This window comes from Gobius niger (assembly GCF_951799975.1).
Source record: "Gobius niger genome assembly, chromosome: 10".
NCBI classification, from domain to species: Eukaryota; Metazoa; Chordata; class Actinopteri; order Gobiiformes; family Gobiidae; genus Gobius; species Gobius niger.
In genome coordinates, this window is record NC_136861.1 from 29,991,885 (window position 1) to 30,010,240 (window position 18,356).

The 18,356-nt window shown below is 41.4% G+C and overlaps 1 protein-coding gene across 1 annotated transcript; it reads right to left on the minus strand.

Annotated features, from left to right (window-relative positions):
• Window positions 1–953: 953 nt before the first annotated feature.
• nptx1l (neuronal pentraxin 1 like) lies at window positions 954–12,084 on the minus strand. The gene is made up of 5 exons (XM_079564031.1): window positions 11,605–12,084; window positions 9,005–9,212; window positions 4,875–5,119; window positions 2,972–3,151; window positions 954–1,652 (listed from the first exon to the last, which is right to left on the minus strand). Exons 1-5 carry the CDS (start codon window positions 12,049–12,051, stop codon window positions 1,431–1,433), a joined length of 1,302 nt encoding a protein of 433 aa, XP_079420157.1. The 5' UTR covers window positions 12,052–12,084; the 3' UTR covers window positions 954–1,430.
• Between the last annotated feature and the right edge of the window lie 6,272 nt (window positions 12,085–18,356).

The following is an 18,356-nucleotide window of genomic DNA, read 5'->3' on the forward strand; positions in this document are numbered from 1 at the left end:
TGCTCCAAGACAAGTTTAAGGTTATGTGGACTGAATCTCGAATAATATCTTTAAAACATCATTAAAACAAGACTTTCAATTTCCCCCGACAACTCAGCCCAGTATTACTCAATATTTCATAGTGCAAACTTCTTGCATAATGAATGAATCAGTTTGTCAAGAATAAATTTACGCGGATATGATTCAAGTATCACAATTTATTACAAAAACTAGAAGTTCTCATCTGTTGGTGTTGCCATGCTTAAAGCCTCTAACAGTAAAGTAGAAAACATCAACCCGGACACAGGGAGTCAAAGCGGAGGAGGCTGGCGCGGCATATACACAAGTTAAGACATGCTGTTACTGTACAAAGAACATTCTCATCGGACGTCTGCCAAATGCACAACAACCATCGACAAACCACAGTTCATTGTCCAGTTCCATTCACACACAAAGAAACGAGAGGTGGGCAATACATCTGTTACAAGATCATATTGGATTTGGAGTTTCCAGGCTGTCAGGCTGTTTTGAATCAACCGAAATGCTACAAAAGGGCTGTAGGCAAGACAGTTCCCAATTTCATGGTTTCATTCATTTATGTTCAACGAATCATGCATATTTTTGATCTGTTGGTCCTTATGGAGAGCGAAAAAAACCTGCTATGGTATCAGGTGGTGCTCTATGTCTTGTGTGTTGTGAAAAAGCACGGTTTAAATTGGCATTAGTGTGTTTTGCTAAGAGCTCAGTTGACCATCTTACCAATGCTAAAGTATTTTCCAAAATTATACAGTCAAGTTTACGTTTTTTGTGATTTTTATTCTGCATATATCGCCCACCTCCGAAAGAATTTCTGAAAGCAAGTTACACAAACTAAACGACACCCTGCAAATGATAAAGAATGTGCTGAGTTTTTCTTCAACAGCCCAAGGCACTCAGGCTCAAACGTTGGCAATAAATCTCTCATTTTATGTCCCTTTGTTTTTCTTTTTTTTTTACACAGAATCACATCAAGCAGGTGGTAGCTGAGAAAGGAATCGTGTTAGTCAGACAACATGGTCCGGTTTGGTGCTGGAGAACATGCTCCGTCCTGTCCCCAAAATGTCCACCGTGCCAAAGTTCACAGTGAAAAATCCCTGGCAGTCGAAAACACTTTGTAGTTCCTTTTCCCCAGTCTGTTTTTGTTGACATCTATATGAACTCCCGACGCCATTGTGATATCCAAATTGCCCAGTCACTCTCTAGCGCTCCTGGGGCCCCCCTTCCATCCTCATATGGGCTATTGGACGGACATCAACTACGCCTCAACACCACTTCAGAGCGCGCCAGGTCTCGATTTCTCTTTGAAACAAACCCAGTCGTGTTTTGCATCTGGGTTTCAAGATAACTGCTCCCGGGGGTGACAGCAGTTTGGACAAAAATCTTTGCAATGCTTTTTTCCCCGTCCGTTCTCTTTAGTTGAGCTGGCGACACGCTTCGAATGTCCACTTGGAGGCGCCGCCGTAGATATCCAGACTGGTCTCCATCCAGGCAAAGACGTTCCCCACTTGGGCTTTGCTGCTGCACGTCGCCAGGTTGTAGATCTCTCCCACGGTGAGCTTGCGATCCCAGATGTGGAGGTTGGCGAGGTCGCCAACGAATGCCTGAGTGGCGTCGAACCCTCCCCCCAGCATGTCCTAGGGCGAGACAAATGTATTAAATTAAAGTGCTTTCTCTCCGTTTGTAATCAAGGCGAGATGGGATTTAAAGCAATATCTCTACTGTCGTTCTCCTGATGGATTTCAATGATATGCAATAATCCTTATCTAATTATGATACGGAATTACAATTCATACAAGGCACACTTAAGAAGATGAAAGGTCACTTAAGTGATCTTTACGGTGAACAAATCATGACACACAGTGTGCCATGCTAAGGCCGTTTTATAGTTTCAATAACGTTTTATTGAGTTTATTAAAAAGGAGTTCGTCAAGGTTGTCCTATTTCACGCTGATATTGTCATAAGATTTGGACCAGGATATAAGATAATGCCTTTTCTGTTTCCAACTGCCTGTGAAGTTAGTTTCTTTTCACACCAATGGCCTTCTCTTAAACGTTCTTAGCATGAAACTATTTCAGTCTAAACACTGAATTAGCAAAGCACATTTGATCAAACAACGAGCCATATCCAATGTAATTTTGCTGAGAGCTGTCAGTGTTTGTTTTGTATTGCAATCTTGTTATTAAAGGAGCACGATGCAACCTTGTATATAAAGAAAAAAAACAAGTTGATAATGGTGCGTATTTGACCTTTCAACTTTTCAGTGACCCAGCGGCTGTATGGGTGGTTAGCTTAGTCAGTTTTCATAGGGTTCTGGTAGGTTTTCAGAATGGAATGTATATGCAACCATGGATACGGTTCAATCAGCAATGAAAACCTAAAAAAAAAAAAAAGTATCCTGCAGCGTCCTGCAGGCCATCGGGGAGATAAGTAAAGGCGCTATGCTAACCACTAAAGCCTCCGGGTCACTGAAAGGTCAAATACATATTCAAATCAACTTTTTTTTTTTACATAAAAAGTTGCATAGTGCACCTTTAATCAAACCATTTTATTTGATGCACTTTTGGCAGCTGTGATTGACAAAAGTGCATCAAATATGGTTCATAGTTCCCAAACATGCTACATATCGTTAGCCACATAGCATAATTGCCTAACTCATTTTTGATTTGATTTTGGAAAAGATGTAAAAAGACGTTTCATAGGAAACACATTGTTTTTCTCTTATTGCCATTTTAACAACACAAAATGACTTAGGCAGTTATGCTATGTGGCTAACGATGTGTGACCTTGACCTGTTTCCTATAATACAGACATGTCATTCTAGGGGGCGTGGCATAGCCGAGGTGTTTCTTTTCAGACGTTCTCTGACTGAAAGCCTATTTAACACACGCAATTAAATCAGGTCAAAATCATGTCTTGTCTCATTCTGGCATTAGAAAATGAAGCAGAAAATACCTGCTCTTGCCCCAGGATGAGCAGCCCCTGTGGTTTGATAGGGTGGTAGGGGGCCAGGTTCTCACCGCTGCCCCTCTTCACTCCGTCCTGGAAGGCCTCCCACACACCGTCGCGGGTGGTCCAGGTCACGCAGATGTGATGCCACTTGCCGTCGTTGATCAAGAAGGGCAGCTTGGCCACCTGGGCAAACATTTGTATTTGATTATTATTCCGAGCAAAATGATTCCCCAACGTCCAATGAGCTTCTTTTGCAAAATATAAACATCAGAGCAAGACTATTGACCTAGAAGCAATCAGGGGCGGACTGGCCATATGTCCATTCTGGAAGAGCACAGAAGGGCCACTGGCTCTAGGGCCACCAGTCCCGCCTCAACCGAGCTTTACCCAAATCTAAAAGCTAAAGAGAAAAGCATCAAAATAGCGAGAAAAAGAGGATGAAAAGTCAACAAAAACATGACAAAAACGCGGACAAAAAATAACAAAAATATGACAAAAATGTGGCGACGTGACAAACTTTTGTAGGTCTTAGCTTTCAGGCGTTACATTGTTGATCTCCAGTCGAAAAGCTTTTAGATTTGGGTAAAGCCCAGTATTAAAAAAACATGAATCTAAAAGGAATTCGGTGGAGTATGGTGTACCACAAGGTTCAGTTTTGGGACCATAATTATTTATTATTTATATTAATGATTTTGCCTCTGTTTCTACGACCACCTTTCCTGTTCTTTTTGCTGATGATACCAATCAAAAAAATAATAATAAAAAGCCGAACTGGGGAAAATGCACTCGTTAATGTTAAGGCGGGTGGTAAAAGGTTAAAATATGTATTTGTGGAAGTGCACAATTAGCTAATTTGGGCCAGGCTAGTCAGAGTCCAGGGCTGTTTTCAGTCCCAGTCCGCCCTGGAAGCAATGTACTTGTATGTGCTCTCAGTAGAATCTGTAGTGACCAATCCATACGTAAGAATTAAAGCCTAAGCACCTGAACCGCCCCTTCACGATTTGAGCTCAATGGATTTTTGCATTGTCATCTTGGATTATGCTCAAGGAGAAACAAAACAAAACATCTTTGAAATAACCTGCTCATTCATTATGTTCAAATAATGAGCAGACCTCTTTCTTTGGGCACATAGCGTTGCACAACATGCAATAATTATCCAATGGGAGTCCCTTATCTACTTGCCTAGATAAACACCATGTATCCAATATTCTTAATAAGTGGGATGTTTTGTTGACCCGTTCTGTGTATCGTACAACATCTGATGTTTGGAATATTGATTGCGGCATGTCCTTATAATCTTATCCCTATGAAAATTTGAAATGCTTAAAGAGGGGGTATTATGCTTTTTTCAATCACATAGCACCAGTCTATATCACACTACAATGATGACCAAACCTTCTGTTGGTCTGTAATCGCAGTCAATTAGAATAACTGCCTTGTATAAAATTGCTCTCTCAAAATGGCTGTAGTGAATGTCTTAAAATAGGCCTCTGTCTCTTTAAGAACCTCTGACCCTTTCGGACACGCTGTCTGTGGCATCAGTGGGGAGGGGGTTCTGCTGAGGAGCAGTGGTTGGTTACTCGGCTGGTGACGAAAGCTCGGAGGCGTCTCCAGGAGGTGGGGGCGTTCCTAGGAGGACTCAGGCAAACCTATCCCTAAAATGGCCGCCATCAGAGTTTTTACAGATTACTCAAAAATATGTGAATGTGCCAAGACAACACTTTAGGCATGTTTTTAATGAGGGAATGACATAATAACATGATGTAAAGCTTGAAAAAGTTTGCATAATACCCCCCCTTTAAGGCTAATTTGTGAAAGTTTAGACCACAACCAGAACACTTTATAATAGTCTAAAAATGCCCTCTTAATTCTTGTACGTAACTCCTTGAAACCACTCCGGTCATACCTTGTCATTGACGAGCAGCTCCATCGGGTTGTTCCCCCACTCGATCAGCACCAGCTCGTTGGCCTGTCCCGGGACGGCGTAGGACAGCGGCGTGCCCACTCCCGGGGACGCGTTGGACTTGAGCCACATGCACACGGTGAGCGCGTACATCTCGGGCAGGCTGCGCTTCACTTTGGCGTACATGTAGTTGGTCCTGAGGGGGAACGTGAGCTGGAACTTGTCCAGAGGTCTGTTCTCTCTCTGACCTGGGGGGGGAGATCAGAGGCAGGGGTGTTTACACAGGGTCGGAGCTCTCTGCAGAACTTTAATGAAGCTCGGTTGAACATTCTGGAGGAGCTTCATTTATCTCATAAGCTGAAAATACTTTGAGCCTCTCTCTGCCTTAAAATGTGTGCAGCAGCAGCAGCAGAGGCTCATTTTCCTGCATCTGTACAACTTTGTACGCACAGCAATTAACGCTGGATTTATTCTTCTTCTCTTCACTACTGAACACTTTTGTACAACTTCAAAAGAAATGTCGATACTAAACATACTCTCAGTGTTCACAATGATTACATACAAAGCTTTACTTTTGTTGTTGTGGGTTATCAGCAGAGGGTAAGCACACCAGTTCTTTTCATTCCAAACAGAACTGGCACTGTGCACGGAATGTTGCATAACAGCATGATGCTAACTTCCTAGGGTAACGGCTGGTCCCTGTCTGATTCCGATGGAGAGTGAGCCGTTTCTTGCTGAAATAAGTTATATTATGTTTAAAAAGTACATGGCAGGAAATAAGCAGCTGTCGGATAATCACTTACAAATTAAAAACTTTTCTCTGGATTTAAATGCTTCACTGGGGGAGACGTCAGTGTTTATAACTGTGTTTTAGCTTTGAAGCTGAATTTAACGCTTACAAACTATAGCACCATCAACTGAACTAATTAGTACACATTCACTGTCAGCTCGGCATTTATTATGCATTTTTTTATGTAAAAAAGTTAATGTTTGTGTGTATTTAACCTGTCAACGACCCAGCGGGTCGGGTGGTCAGCATAGCGCCTTTACTTACCATCTCGATGGCCCGTAAGACACTCCATGATCTGTTTTTAGATTTTTAGCAGGTTTTAATGGCTGATTAAAGTGTCTCCGGTTTAAATAAAATTGATCCTGAAACATAGGGGTCCACTTGCATGGAAAGTAAAGGCGCTAAGCTAGCTACCCATATGGCCACTAGGTCACTGAAAGGTCAAATGCTAATATCAACATTGTTCTTTTTATATAAAAAGTTGCATAGTGCACCTTTTACCTAGGTTTAACCTCTTAACCCCACCTGAGATGACCACATTCTCCAGTTTGACATGACCCAAATCTAAAAGCTTCTTGATTTGTTTTGTTTTTTACACAAAAAGTGGCTTAATGCACCATTAAGTTTTCTTCCATCCTTTAACTCTTTTATTTTGAATGTATGTTAAAATGTGGACAGGAAGTCATGTCTTTACCCTACACTGGCCAACAGGAAGTTAGCTATAGACATTCCGTGCACAGAGCTTATAGATACAGACGGCATTGCGTCATAGAAGGGGGCGTGGCTTCGCCGAGGGGGAAAATAGAATCTTTTGGGAAACTCTTTTTAGCCATTTTCTGGTGGAATATGAACTCCTTTACCATACATAAATAAAGTCAGGTCTAAATCGGGCCGATATAGATATTTTCTCACATCAGATTGTTCAGTAGAAGTGAAAAAACAGCAGTCGTAGACGTTTGCGTTAGCATGATGCTAGGATTAAGCATCATGTTAGCATTCTCCGTTATTTATGTATTTATGGACTGTTGAACCACTTTGCTCCTCTCCATGTTTTTGTATCTTTATTTAATAGAAACTATATTCATATTTCTGCGTTTGTTAAAGTATTTTTTTAATAATTAGATACAGACGGCATCGCTGGAATCGTCCATATATGGTCATGTTTAAAACAGTTAAGGGTGAAAACAATTTGGGGAAAAATCTAAACTTTCTCTAATTATTCAAAAACTAAAGTTACAAGTCAGGTCTGTGGAGCCTGTTCACAGCAATCCCCAATAAAATGAACACTTGTATTTTATCCAGGTCTCACTAAAGACATGCTATTGTGGGCTTTGCTTAGAAAATAGAAACCACTACATTTGACCGGATGTCGTATAGCCCCTAAACTCCGTAATGCAAAATCTATTAGGCTCAATAAGGTGGTATGTTCTTATCAAAGCTTGCATTTCTCAAGTCTATCCCCCCCAAATCACCACCGCTTGCCTCCCTATTACCACCTTGTCGAGGCGGTCACCCTTGTTACTCGCCCTGCTGTAGGTAATTTCCCATCGTAGAGGTCTGTTAAAGCCAACATTATGCGGCGGCACTCGTTTCCATTTGCCTAAACTGATATTTCATTCCCAGCGTGCAGCGGATTTACATAGGAATTACATTACACAACAAATCCAGTCTGGTTATGCCCGGATCGGCCTTAATCTCGCGTGAGGAGTGCAGCGCAGGAGAGACGCATGAGACTAATAGTTTTTCAATGTCACACGGCCTTTCTACCCCCACTCTTCAATGCATAAACTATAATATTATTGTCAATTGAAGGAATTTTTCTATACATTTTAAGTGCCCGTTTCAGCACCAAGGACAGCGCTCACGTCTTTCCAGCGACAACACAGCTCATATTAGTTTTTATTTGTCACAATGTGAATAACCATAACACATAAAGCATTATTGTGACTAAGCAGCGTTGTTGTAAATACCATAGGGGTTTCCCAGGAGCATTTTTTTTTTGCAAATATGTTTTCTGTGAAGGTAAGAACCATGATTTAAGATTGTTATACGTAGGTCATGATCGGGACAATCCCATGTCTAAAGAAAGCATAAAGAGTGTGTGTGTGTGTGTGTAAATCAGGTCTGTAACCAGGATTGAATGAGAACTAGTCCAGGTCTAAACCAGATCCAAACCTGGACACTGAAAAGACAATCCCAGGACAAACTCATAACCACATCAGAGGGCGCTTTCATAAACCTGACCGATGACCTATGCTTAATAGAAACATATTCTTTGCTTAAATAAATCATCAACAGGCCTACATGTAACATATAAGCATCTACATCCACATGAAATATGGCTTCTCTGTATCTGTTATAAGTCGTGTAGAACAGATATAATTTTAAACACCTGGGGAAGTAATAAAATATGTTGATTTCATTTCAATGTGTGATAAAAAGAGGTCAGACTAAGCCTGGCTTTAAACCTGGTCCAGACCTGGCTATGCTCTGTGTCTACATTTCCATAGTAACGCAGCCAGACTGAGGTTTATAAACGCCAAATGACACCAAAATAATCCAGACTTAAAGCTGCACTATGCAACTTTTATGATAAAAAAAAAATGATATTAATACATATTTGACCTTTCAGTGACCCAGTGGATGCTTGGGTGGTTAGCATAGCGCCTTTACTTGTCATCCTGATCTGATGGCTTGTATGACACTCCAGGGTCCAGTATTTTTTTGTTTTAGGTTTTCACTGCTGAACGAACCAGTTCCATGGTTAAGCATATATTCCATTCCAAAAACCTACTCGAAATCCCTAAGAAACCTTAAATAAAATGGATCCTGAAGCATCATAGGAGCTAAGCTAACCACCCATACAGCCACTGGGTCGCCGAAAGGTCAAATTTGTACTAATATCATCAGCATATTGCATCTTTAAACACATTTTAAGAAACTAGGATTAAATAAGATCCAAACCAGGATCAGTTTTATCAGGCTAATCCACAAAGATGTTATCATCATTCATTCATTCTTTCTTAAATTCTATCTGACGTTTGGCAGAATGACTGATTGTCCACATCTAGTTCTGAAACTGTTGAGATCCAGTTACAAAAGGATCCATTATTTGTATTCTAGATCAAGAACTAAACCAGGCCTAGAGTCCAAATTGGTCTAAATCAGGACTTTGTGGCAGAGCTCGTAATTTCCAAATGTCTGCTTTAGTCACATCGCGTTTCCTCCATTACAAAGCAACATGTAACAAAGACACAGAACATCAAACAAAGCTTAACTCCTCACAGCTTTAAACACCCCTTTTCTCCATTGGAACTGGAATCAGGAAGCACGGGGCCGTTACCTTTCTCCAGGTCCGAGATCCTCTGGTGGAGCGAGGTGAGCGTGGACTCCACTCGGCCGCGCTGCTCGGTCTCGTTGCGCAGCCCGTGCCTGTTCTCCTCGATGGTGTTGACGCGGGACAGCACCTGCTTCTCCAGCTCGTCGATGCGACTCTGGAGCAGGTCCTTCAGGCTGTTGGCTTGCACCGAGTTATTACTGCGACTGTACTGCTGCAGGGGGGACGAGAGAAGCACCTTTGTGAAACTCGACGTCTACTACTTCCTTTTGGCATTTAAGGTCATATGTTGTCATGTCACAAGATGGACTAAACTGTCAGGAAATATCTGGAAGAGGACCAAACGCATTTCAACCTAATAGCTGCCTGTGGTTAAAGCAAAAAAAAAAAATCTCCATGGAGACGAGCTGGCGATATCCCGCTCCCAGCACCGTTATATCAGGGTGCTCACACTAAAGCCACATGTTTTGAGAAGACATTTCTCACCAACAAAACCAATCAAAGTGAAAAAAATGACTGAGTGTTAGTCTATATTTTGGGTGTGGCTTTAAGAGGCTTTATGCCGATTTTGAGCAGGTTTGGACGAGTCTGAAGATAAGAAATGTGATTGCAAGTGGAACTAGCAGCTTTAAAATGGACATGCATACAGAGCTTAAAAATAGACTTTAAAACCTTATTTTGGAGCCTCAGCTTTGATATTTTTTTACGTGATATAGTTTGAGAATACATCTCTGTAAGAATTAAATAGTAAAAAGGAAAAGCTGGCGGAAGAGCTGGTGGAAATCTTGACTGGGGCTCCTCCTGCTGGCGGCTATTTGGGTTTGAAACCATGACACAATTGTAACCAGGAAGTAGAGAAAGAGGCGCTGACACCGTAGAAGAAGAAACAGCTAAATTTAGCAGTTTTGTCCGAGGATTACTCAAAATCATGTCAATGTTGTGAAATACTACCCCAGATCTGAGGGAACAATGTTAAAATATGGTTTAAACCTCAAGAAAGTCGCATGATGTGCCCACTTTCACATTTAAAGCCACACTATGGAACATTCTGGGTCAAAGGTACAGTAGCTAAGTCACCAAAAGCGACTAAACCGTCATGAAACCTAGATGCTCATAAAGCTTGCATGTTTTTTTAAATTATTTTTTTATCGGATATTAGCACTGTAAAGCAAAGTATTGTCACATCTCCATGGAGACGAGCTGGTGATGTCCCGCCCCCTGCAAAGTTACGGGGCAGGTGTGAGGAAAAGGGAATCTGCTTGCGATGCAGTGGTGTGTTTCTAAATGCAAACCTGTGTTCCTTTATTTAATGCAGAGTTTTGTCAGGCACTGGCGAAAACATTGCATTAAATAAAGGAACACGGGCGTTGCAAGTAAACAGTGTGCGAGAGATTTTTTTCCCGTGTTCTACGTTTGGCCTTTAACCCCTTAACTCCCGCCTGAACCGAGCACATTTTCTCCAGTTTGGCTTTACCCCAGTCCAAAAGCTTCTGGAGAAAAGCTGTGAAAATAGCGACAAAACTGAGACGAAAACAATGATAGAAATGTGACAAAAAAGTGACGAAAAATGGACGAAAAAATGACAAAAATGTGACAAAAATGTGACAAAAATATGACCAAAAAATACAAAAATGTGATAAAAATTTGACAAAAAAACTGACAAATGTGAAGAAAAAAAGGACAAAAATTTGATTAAAAAAACTGACAAAGAAATGACGAAAATATGACAAAATGTGACCAAAAAAAATGACGAAAATGTGAGAAAAAAATGACAAAAAAATGACAAAAAAGTTAAAAAAAAATGAGTTGAACACCCAACAAAAAAATGATGGAAAAAAATCTGATAACGTGAGGAAAAAGATCCTCTCGGTTCAGGCGGGAGTTAAGAGGTTAAGTGCCTTCTCTTGCGCACCTTTTCCAAACAAGAGATGTGTGAAGTAAACCAAAAATAAATAAAAAATTGTAAAACAAAAACATCTCATTTTTATACCAATCCTTTAGTGAAAATGTTACACACTTTGACTTAAAAAAAAACATAATCTTAATCAAGGAAAAGGTGCTTTTCCTAATGATAATGATATTCTCTTCTTTTTTTCCCTCCCCCAAACCTACTCAAATTCATGAAAACATTTCTTCTTTCAAGCGGTCATTCTCGCCAGCTCAAAAAACATTTATTCCAGTGTACAAATTAAAGCTTCGATTATAGCTCACATTTGAGTATAAGAAAGAACAACATTGTGCCTCTGCGATGCTGCTTCTTTAGTCCGTTTCAGATCCAGCTTCGCTCTTTCACGATGTGCCGGTTTTTATATGGATTGCAAAAAGTGTAAGCCCGCACTACAGCTATTATGATGCGTGGGGGGAAAAATAGGAGCAAGCGCAAAAGAGAGAGGGGCTCCATGAAAACAAGCTTAAACTTGTTGAAATGAGGGAAAAAGCTAAACCAAAGCCAAAAACTAAGAGCGAAACCCAAACTCGAGCTTAACCCGGTCTGAATTTGACGCTCTGGCATCTCACTGCAGAGCGTCACGTAACAATCCATAAACATCCCCCCCCCCCCCCCCCCCCCCCATCGATTTGTGTTTCTCCATCTATGGACAACCTACCTCCAGATTCTCCAGCCTCTGCTTGAGCGACTGCAAAGTCTGCGACAGCTGCGCCAGGGTCTCCGCGGGGCCCCTGGACACGTCCCCCATGGTGTTCTTGGCCCCCCCCGCCGCCGCCGCGTCTTTCCTCCGCGCCCCGGGCTCCCCGCTCTGGCTCTCGCAGCGCGCCAACTTCGACGTGAGTTCCCTGATCGTCTCCTTCTGGTTCATGATGGTCTCCTTCTGCTGCAGCACCGTCTCCCGCAGCTGCATCACGCTGCTCTTCAGGTTGTCCCCGGGCACGCTGTTCTGCAGGGTGGCCGCGCAGATGTCCATGTCCTTGGGCACGGACGTGCAGAGGAACTGCGTCTGGCCGAAGTTCTGCGAGGAAGTTTCCAAGAACAGGCAGCCGGCGAGGAAAAGTCTCCAGCAAATCCCGCCGCGCGTCGCCCTCGCCGCTCTGCCCATGTTTGCCAGCTTTTTTTCTTTTTTAAACGACTTTTTCCCCCCTTATCGCTGTCTCTCGCGCTCCTTTGCGATCTCTCCGTCTGTATTACGGAGCGTGCGAGGCTGCAGCCGCTTTATATATCGCCACGTCCACCGCATTACGCGCGCAAAGGGGCGGGAAGTCCCAGGCAAGCCGCGTCACATTGAGTTTGGAGAGGAAGGAGAAGGAGGAGAAGCCCGTTTTGCTTTCAGGCATCCACGTGTTAAATCTTTCATCCCTCGGACTGTTTGTCATATCTGGCCGTGTATTATTTAGCGGGAGTTTGGCGGAAGTGAGGGGGGGGCGGTGTGCGCGTCTTGGCGGTGGAAGGGGACGGTGACTGTAAGCACCAAGGACAGCTCCCGTGAGGACTTTTAAGGTTTCCATTTTCGTGTGAGTTCTCTGTCGTGGTACAGGGGCGGGACTGGGACTGAAAAACAGCCCTGGACTCTGGTCAGCCTGGCCCAGATTAGCGTAAATGTGACACTTCCACAAATACACATGTTAACCTCTTCCCCCCGCCTTAACCGAGAGCATTTTCTCCAGTTCGGCTTTGCCCAAATCTAAAGGCTTCTTGGCTGGAGAGCAACACTGTAACGCCAAATTTTTTTTTTTGGTGCTTTTTCATTACTTTTTTTTTTTTTTTTTTTTTTGGCGTGTTTTCGTCTCTTGTTTTTCAGGCGGGGTTTTTTCATCGCTTTTTTCATTGCTTTGTCGCGACGTTATCGTCACATTTTGTCACTTTTTTGTTGCTTTTCCAGCACATTTTTGGTTTTTGGATGCGTTTCTTTTAACCCCTTAACTCCCGTCTGAACCGAGCACATTTTCTCCTGTTTGGCTTTGACCCCAGTCCAAAAGCTTCTGGAAAAAAAGGTGTGAACATAGCAACAAAACTGAGACGAAATCAATGATGGAAATGTGACAAAAAAGCGAGAAAAGTTTGACCAAAAAGTGACGAAAAATTGATGAAAAAGTGGCAAAAATGTCACAAAAAGAAATGACAAAAAAGTGACCAAAATTTGATAAAATATAGACCAAAAAAATGACAAAAAATAGACAAAAAAACGGTGTTTGCCAGAGTGGGGGGAAGTTTTCAATCAGTAATCCGTGCTGGGTTGTTTCAGAAAGGACGACGTTTCGCCTCGTGCCACAGAACGATGCCGAGTTGGTGACAAAGCTTCTTCCTCAATACATTTTAAAGCAGTACTGAGTAACTTGTTTACCTTAATAAATCCTTTTCGTAGTCCCTCAGGGGGTAAGACAAGTGTTAATGGGATGATTGGGGGGTCTTTCATCTCCCCTGGCTTCTCTAGCAACTTAATAATAATAATAATACATTTTATTTGTAACGCACTTTTCATTCAGAGAATCTCAGAGTGCAACTTTGCTGCCACTGGGTCACAGGCACCAATACACAGTCATGGAATCACTAAGAAGAAGCTAGCAGGCTAACGGGCAAAGCTGACTCCGGGCTAGCATCACTTGTGTTTTCAGCCAATTTTGAGTGAAAAAAAAAGATCTCCATTGTGTAACTGGATGTACAATATCCCTCTCTCCCTTTGTCTTTTCTGAGATTTTAGTATTTACTCTCACGGACAATTAATAAGTAAACAAATGCAACATGCTACAACACCTGCAGTGGCGCTTATGGCCTCTAGGGGCATGAGTTGCTTAGTACTGCTTTAAAACATCACTTTTAAACATTTGATTGAAATTAAAGGGATTAGATGGAATTTAAAAATGTTAACCACCCCTACGTGCTTCAGTAATGTCCTCTGGCAGGGGTAGGCAACGTCAGGCCCGGGGGCCATATTTGGCCCTTTGGCCCCTAAGAGAATTTTGAAGAAACATTTATACATAAATCGAGAAAACTGTCAATATTTTCACATTTCCCAGCAAAACACAGCATTAGGTCAAATAATATGTGCAAAACTTATATTTGTAGAAAAAAGGTGCTTTACTTTGGGCTACAATTGTAAGTTTCGGCCCTTGCCGTTTTGGAAATGAAGAAAATCGTCCCTCCATGACACAAACTTGCCTACCCCTGTCCTGGTGTAGAATGAGCCCGGCCCTATTCACCACAACTGCTGCTAAAATCCTGCACTGTCACTCAAAAAGTATTTTGACCAAAATACCAACTATGTCCATCGTCATGCGCGAGCTCATCATAGAGACTGTTGCCATGTGTAAGAAAAAAAAAGTTAAAAAAAAAGACAATTTGCATCTTGTCCCTTAAATTGACAAATGTTGAAAAAATGTGTAGTAAGTTTCTTTAATTAAATGTCCCCGCAGCATGGGTATTCAGGCTAGCTTCAAGTGAGGATGTTGCCAAAAAAGAAAAGGAAGAAAACTCATGGAAAAATGGCCCTTTAAAGTTGCAATATCTCATATTAATGTTGTGTCAGTGTGACAATACAACCACCTTGTTCTGGTGATCAGGGAATTTCTTTGTTTCCAGGTGACAGTTTATATATTTGGAGAGAAAAACAGTGTTAAACCTCAAAATTGAGTGTCAAATGGAACGTCTCCCCTCAAGTGAAATCCTCACAATTCTCACTCGCGGTCCCCCTCAACTTAAAATGCTGATTCAATGTAGGAAATCCCTTCATTTCCAAGGCCGTCCTCTATGTGCACTTTCTGAGGTGGGGTTGGTTACCGTAGCTGCTGTTGTTGAAGCGCACTCTCCGTGTTTTCTTCTTCAGCCTGCATTTGTCTCCTTTTGGACTTTTACGCCGCCGTTGTAAATGCGGTTAATGCCAGATTGATGCGTCCTCCCCGCTCACCGACAGCCACAGCAGGGTTAGCGGTCGTTAGCCTTCCCCTTCCCTCCGAGCCGTAATGATCGCTATATTTCAAGTCCCAAAATAGACGTTTGTCCTCAGGCAGTTTATTAGCGCGGCGACGGTTTTTCAACTTTTTATTTGTCGAAATGCGCTCGTGACTCACACGGCCATGTTGTTTACCCCTGTGATACCCTCAAGTTCCGACTCAAGATCGCACGTTCGTCTCGCCTTTGTAGAGTTAAGAGGTGTCAGATATGAAGGATTTTATTGTGACGCGCTCCAAGGTGCCCGACTCATTTTATTCCATTTTCAAATAAAGTTGTTTTTCGTTGTAGAGTAAATTGTTTGCTGACGTTTGATGATAAAAATGCCATCCTGTATGTTCAGTGTTCTGAAAGATACAAAACTACACTGTAAAAAAAAGTCTGTTGTTTTTACAAAAAAACTTTGGCAGCTGTGGTTGCCAGAATTTTTTTGTAAAAAATACAGTAACATGTAAACAAGGTTACGGAATGACCTGTATATTTAACATAATAAAAATGTTGACTGCTTTCTATTTTAACAGTTTTTTTCTGTATATTTACTAAAACCACCCAGTTATTAAAAAAAGTTTTTTCAGTACAATTTACATGATGATTAATGTCAAACACGAGTAATGGTTAAGTTAATTGCTCGTAAACATTAGTTTCAAGTCCTTAAGTTTTTTAGTAATAGACTCCCGTTGTACATTTAACTGTATTTGCTTGGTTTTTGTTTTGCAGTTTTTCTGTGTTGAAACTACAAAGAAATTTAATTATTTAATTATTATTTCTTTAAAAGTAACAGTCTTGTGTGGTTAAACATCTAACTAAACATTACTGTTAATTAAACAGTGTTTTATCGTTTTTCAGTTTACACTTTTTTTCAGTCACCATTTTACCAAAATTTTCAGTAAATTTCATGGACATTTTTTACAGTTTAACAATTCAAACTTCTAGCTCCATTTCTTTCAATTTGAAGGACTTCTTAATGTGGGAGAAAATCTCTAGTATATTCCCTGCAAAATTGACTTTTTAGAGCTTTTTATCGTGCTGCAAAAGTTGTTTTCTCAACAAAAACATACCTGGAGCTGTGCCTAGCCACTCGCGCATCTTTGGGGAATCTTTGGATCTTCTCCAGCACCGTGGCGACAGAATAAAAAGCTCCTCTTGATGTCCTACGTATCCAGGATTATTTTCCCTCACCTTTCCATCTCTTGCTAAGCGTAATCCTTTCATCACAGAGTAAAAAACATTCACCGTAGCTTCCCGGCACTGCAAAAAGTAATGTCAAAATAAGTGACTTTTGTCCTTGATTTTGAGACTATAATTTCAAGAAATCTGTCCAAAAATGAAGACAAAACAACGAAATCAAGACAAAACTGAATTAGGACAAAACAACTACAACAGTTTTATTTCAAACAAACTAAGATGTTTTAGTTATAGTTTTGAGTGCGGTGATTTCTTCTCATTTTAATTTAAGTGTAGGAATCTTTCCCCATGGACAGATTTCCTGAAATTAAGTCTCTCAAATCGAGGACAAAAGGACTTATTTCAAGAAAATGTTACTTATTTCAAAATTACTTTCTACAGTGTACTTTTCCCTTTTGAAAAAGAAGCATTAAATCTGTTAATGAAACTTCGGGATATGTCATGTAAAATACTGTATTTTCTCCACAAATATATGTTGAGTAAACATTTAATAAACCTATAAAGTTGAAATTATGACCAAGACAATGGTCATTGAAGAGAAGTAGGCTATTGGAAGTAGTGTCCCGTGGAAAAGGCTCGCGACCCACTGAAAATGGTTCAACGACCCTCTGTTGGGTCCCACTGTTTTAGAGTAATATTGCATTTTCTAACCAACAAAACGTCAGATAGTGACAAAGGTGTCTTAATAACTGCAACAAGCAGCTTTTCCATGTATGAAAAATAATTGTCCGCAGGTTTTGGCCATACTGTTTTCCATGTCAAACAGGAGATATTTAGCTTTGGCTATTCCTTAAAGCCACACCGCGTAGGATTTTCACTTACAAATAAAATTGAAATACTAGCATTTATTTTATGATAGATCATTTCATCATTGGAAAAATACCTCTTAAATGTACAAACAAACATGTGCTTTTGCTGTGAGCGGCTCAGCTCTCCTAAGACATGACTGTAACTTTACCAGGAGTGGGTACGTCTCCAGCTCGTCTCCATGGAGATGTGACTAAAATCAGTAGAATTTGAGATTAAAATAGGTTCGGTTCTCATCAAAAAACATTCTTTGATTATTCCCTGCAGTAATAGCATTTTTCTGTGTTGAGCTGAGTGTGTTTTGCACTGATGGCAACACTATAGTCCAAAATGTTACGCAGCGTCCCTTTAAGTAAAAAGAAATAACACTATTTCGAATAACAAATCCACGGCCTGCAGAGCTGCTCTTTCTGTCAGAGAGGGAACAGGCATCATCAAGGGAGATTCTGAAAACTAGTAAAATACATCGAAGATCCCGTATGTCCGTGGGTTTTGGCCTTTTCACATATGTTCCCCAAGGCTCTGTCCTCGGCCCTCTTTTATTCATCATCTACCTCCTCCCCCTTGGCCATATTCTCTGTAACTTTGACAAATTTGACACCCAGCTCTACCTATTCACCAAACCCACCACTGCCCTCCCTCATCCCACTGTACTCCCTCATCCCACTGTAACTGTTTAGAAGAAATCAAATCCTGGTTCTCGCTCAACTTTCTCAAGCTCAACAGTGATCCTCACTGGCAAAAAGTCCATCTTAGCCAAAGCTGACAGCTTCACGATCAACATTGATAACTCTACAGTCCTTCCCTCCCCTCAGGTTAAGAGTCTGAGTGACACCTCACTCTCGTTCCATTCCCATATCAGCAATGTCACCCGATCTACATATTTTCATCCCGCACCCGCCGGTCCTCCTCTGCCTCTCAGCTGTCTGTACCTACTGTCCACTTGACCACCATGGGTAGCTTTTAGCCGTTTAGCCCCAAATCTCTGGAACTCCCATCCCGCTTAACTCGGTCAAATTACCTTTCTGCCCCTTTTTAAATCTCAGCTCAAAAGCCACTTATTTAAACAGGCCTCACTTTAGTGTGCGTTAATAATGTTATATTGTGATTTTATTATTGCGTCTCAAGGTGACCTTGGGTGTTTTGAAAGGTGCAAATTTTACTGTAATATTATACTTTTGAGGGAGAAGCCCAACTTAAATTGATCTGCATTGCGCCATGTACCATCATGATCCATCATAACCCAAAAGTATGCTCCGATGCACCGAGGTTTGTTGCCATTGCTGTGATGTAGACTCTGCACTTGAAACAAATTAAGGTTTTAGGAGTTGAAAAAGTCTGCTTCCTGTCATAGCAACACTGTAGCCGTGGGATGTGTCCTTGTGGGCCGAGTTCTAGAAAACCAATGAACCCAATTGAAAGCACGGGGTCAAAGTAAACATCAGCTCCAATTTTCCAGTCTCAGAA

What these genes read in the sequence shown, in the direction of transcription:
- nptx1l (XM_079564031.1), bottom strand. Translation starts at nt 12,051, where the DNA reads ATGGGCAGAGCGGCGAGGGCGACGCGCGGCGGGATTTGCTGGAGACTT. An exon ending in GATCTCGGACCTGGAGAAAG is followed by an intron (nt 5,120 to 9,004) that starts GTAACGGCCCCG and finishes CTCCCCCCCCAG; the next exon opens with GTCAGAGAGAGAACAGACCT. An exon ending in AGCTGCTCGTCAATGACAAG is followed by an intron (nt 3,152 to 4,874) that starts GTATGACCGGAG and finishes ATGTTTGCCCAG; the next exon opens with GTGGCCAAGCTGCCCTTCTT.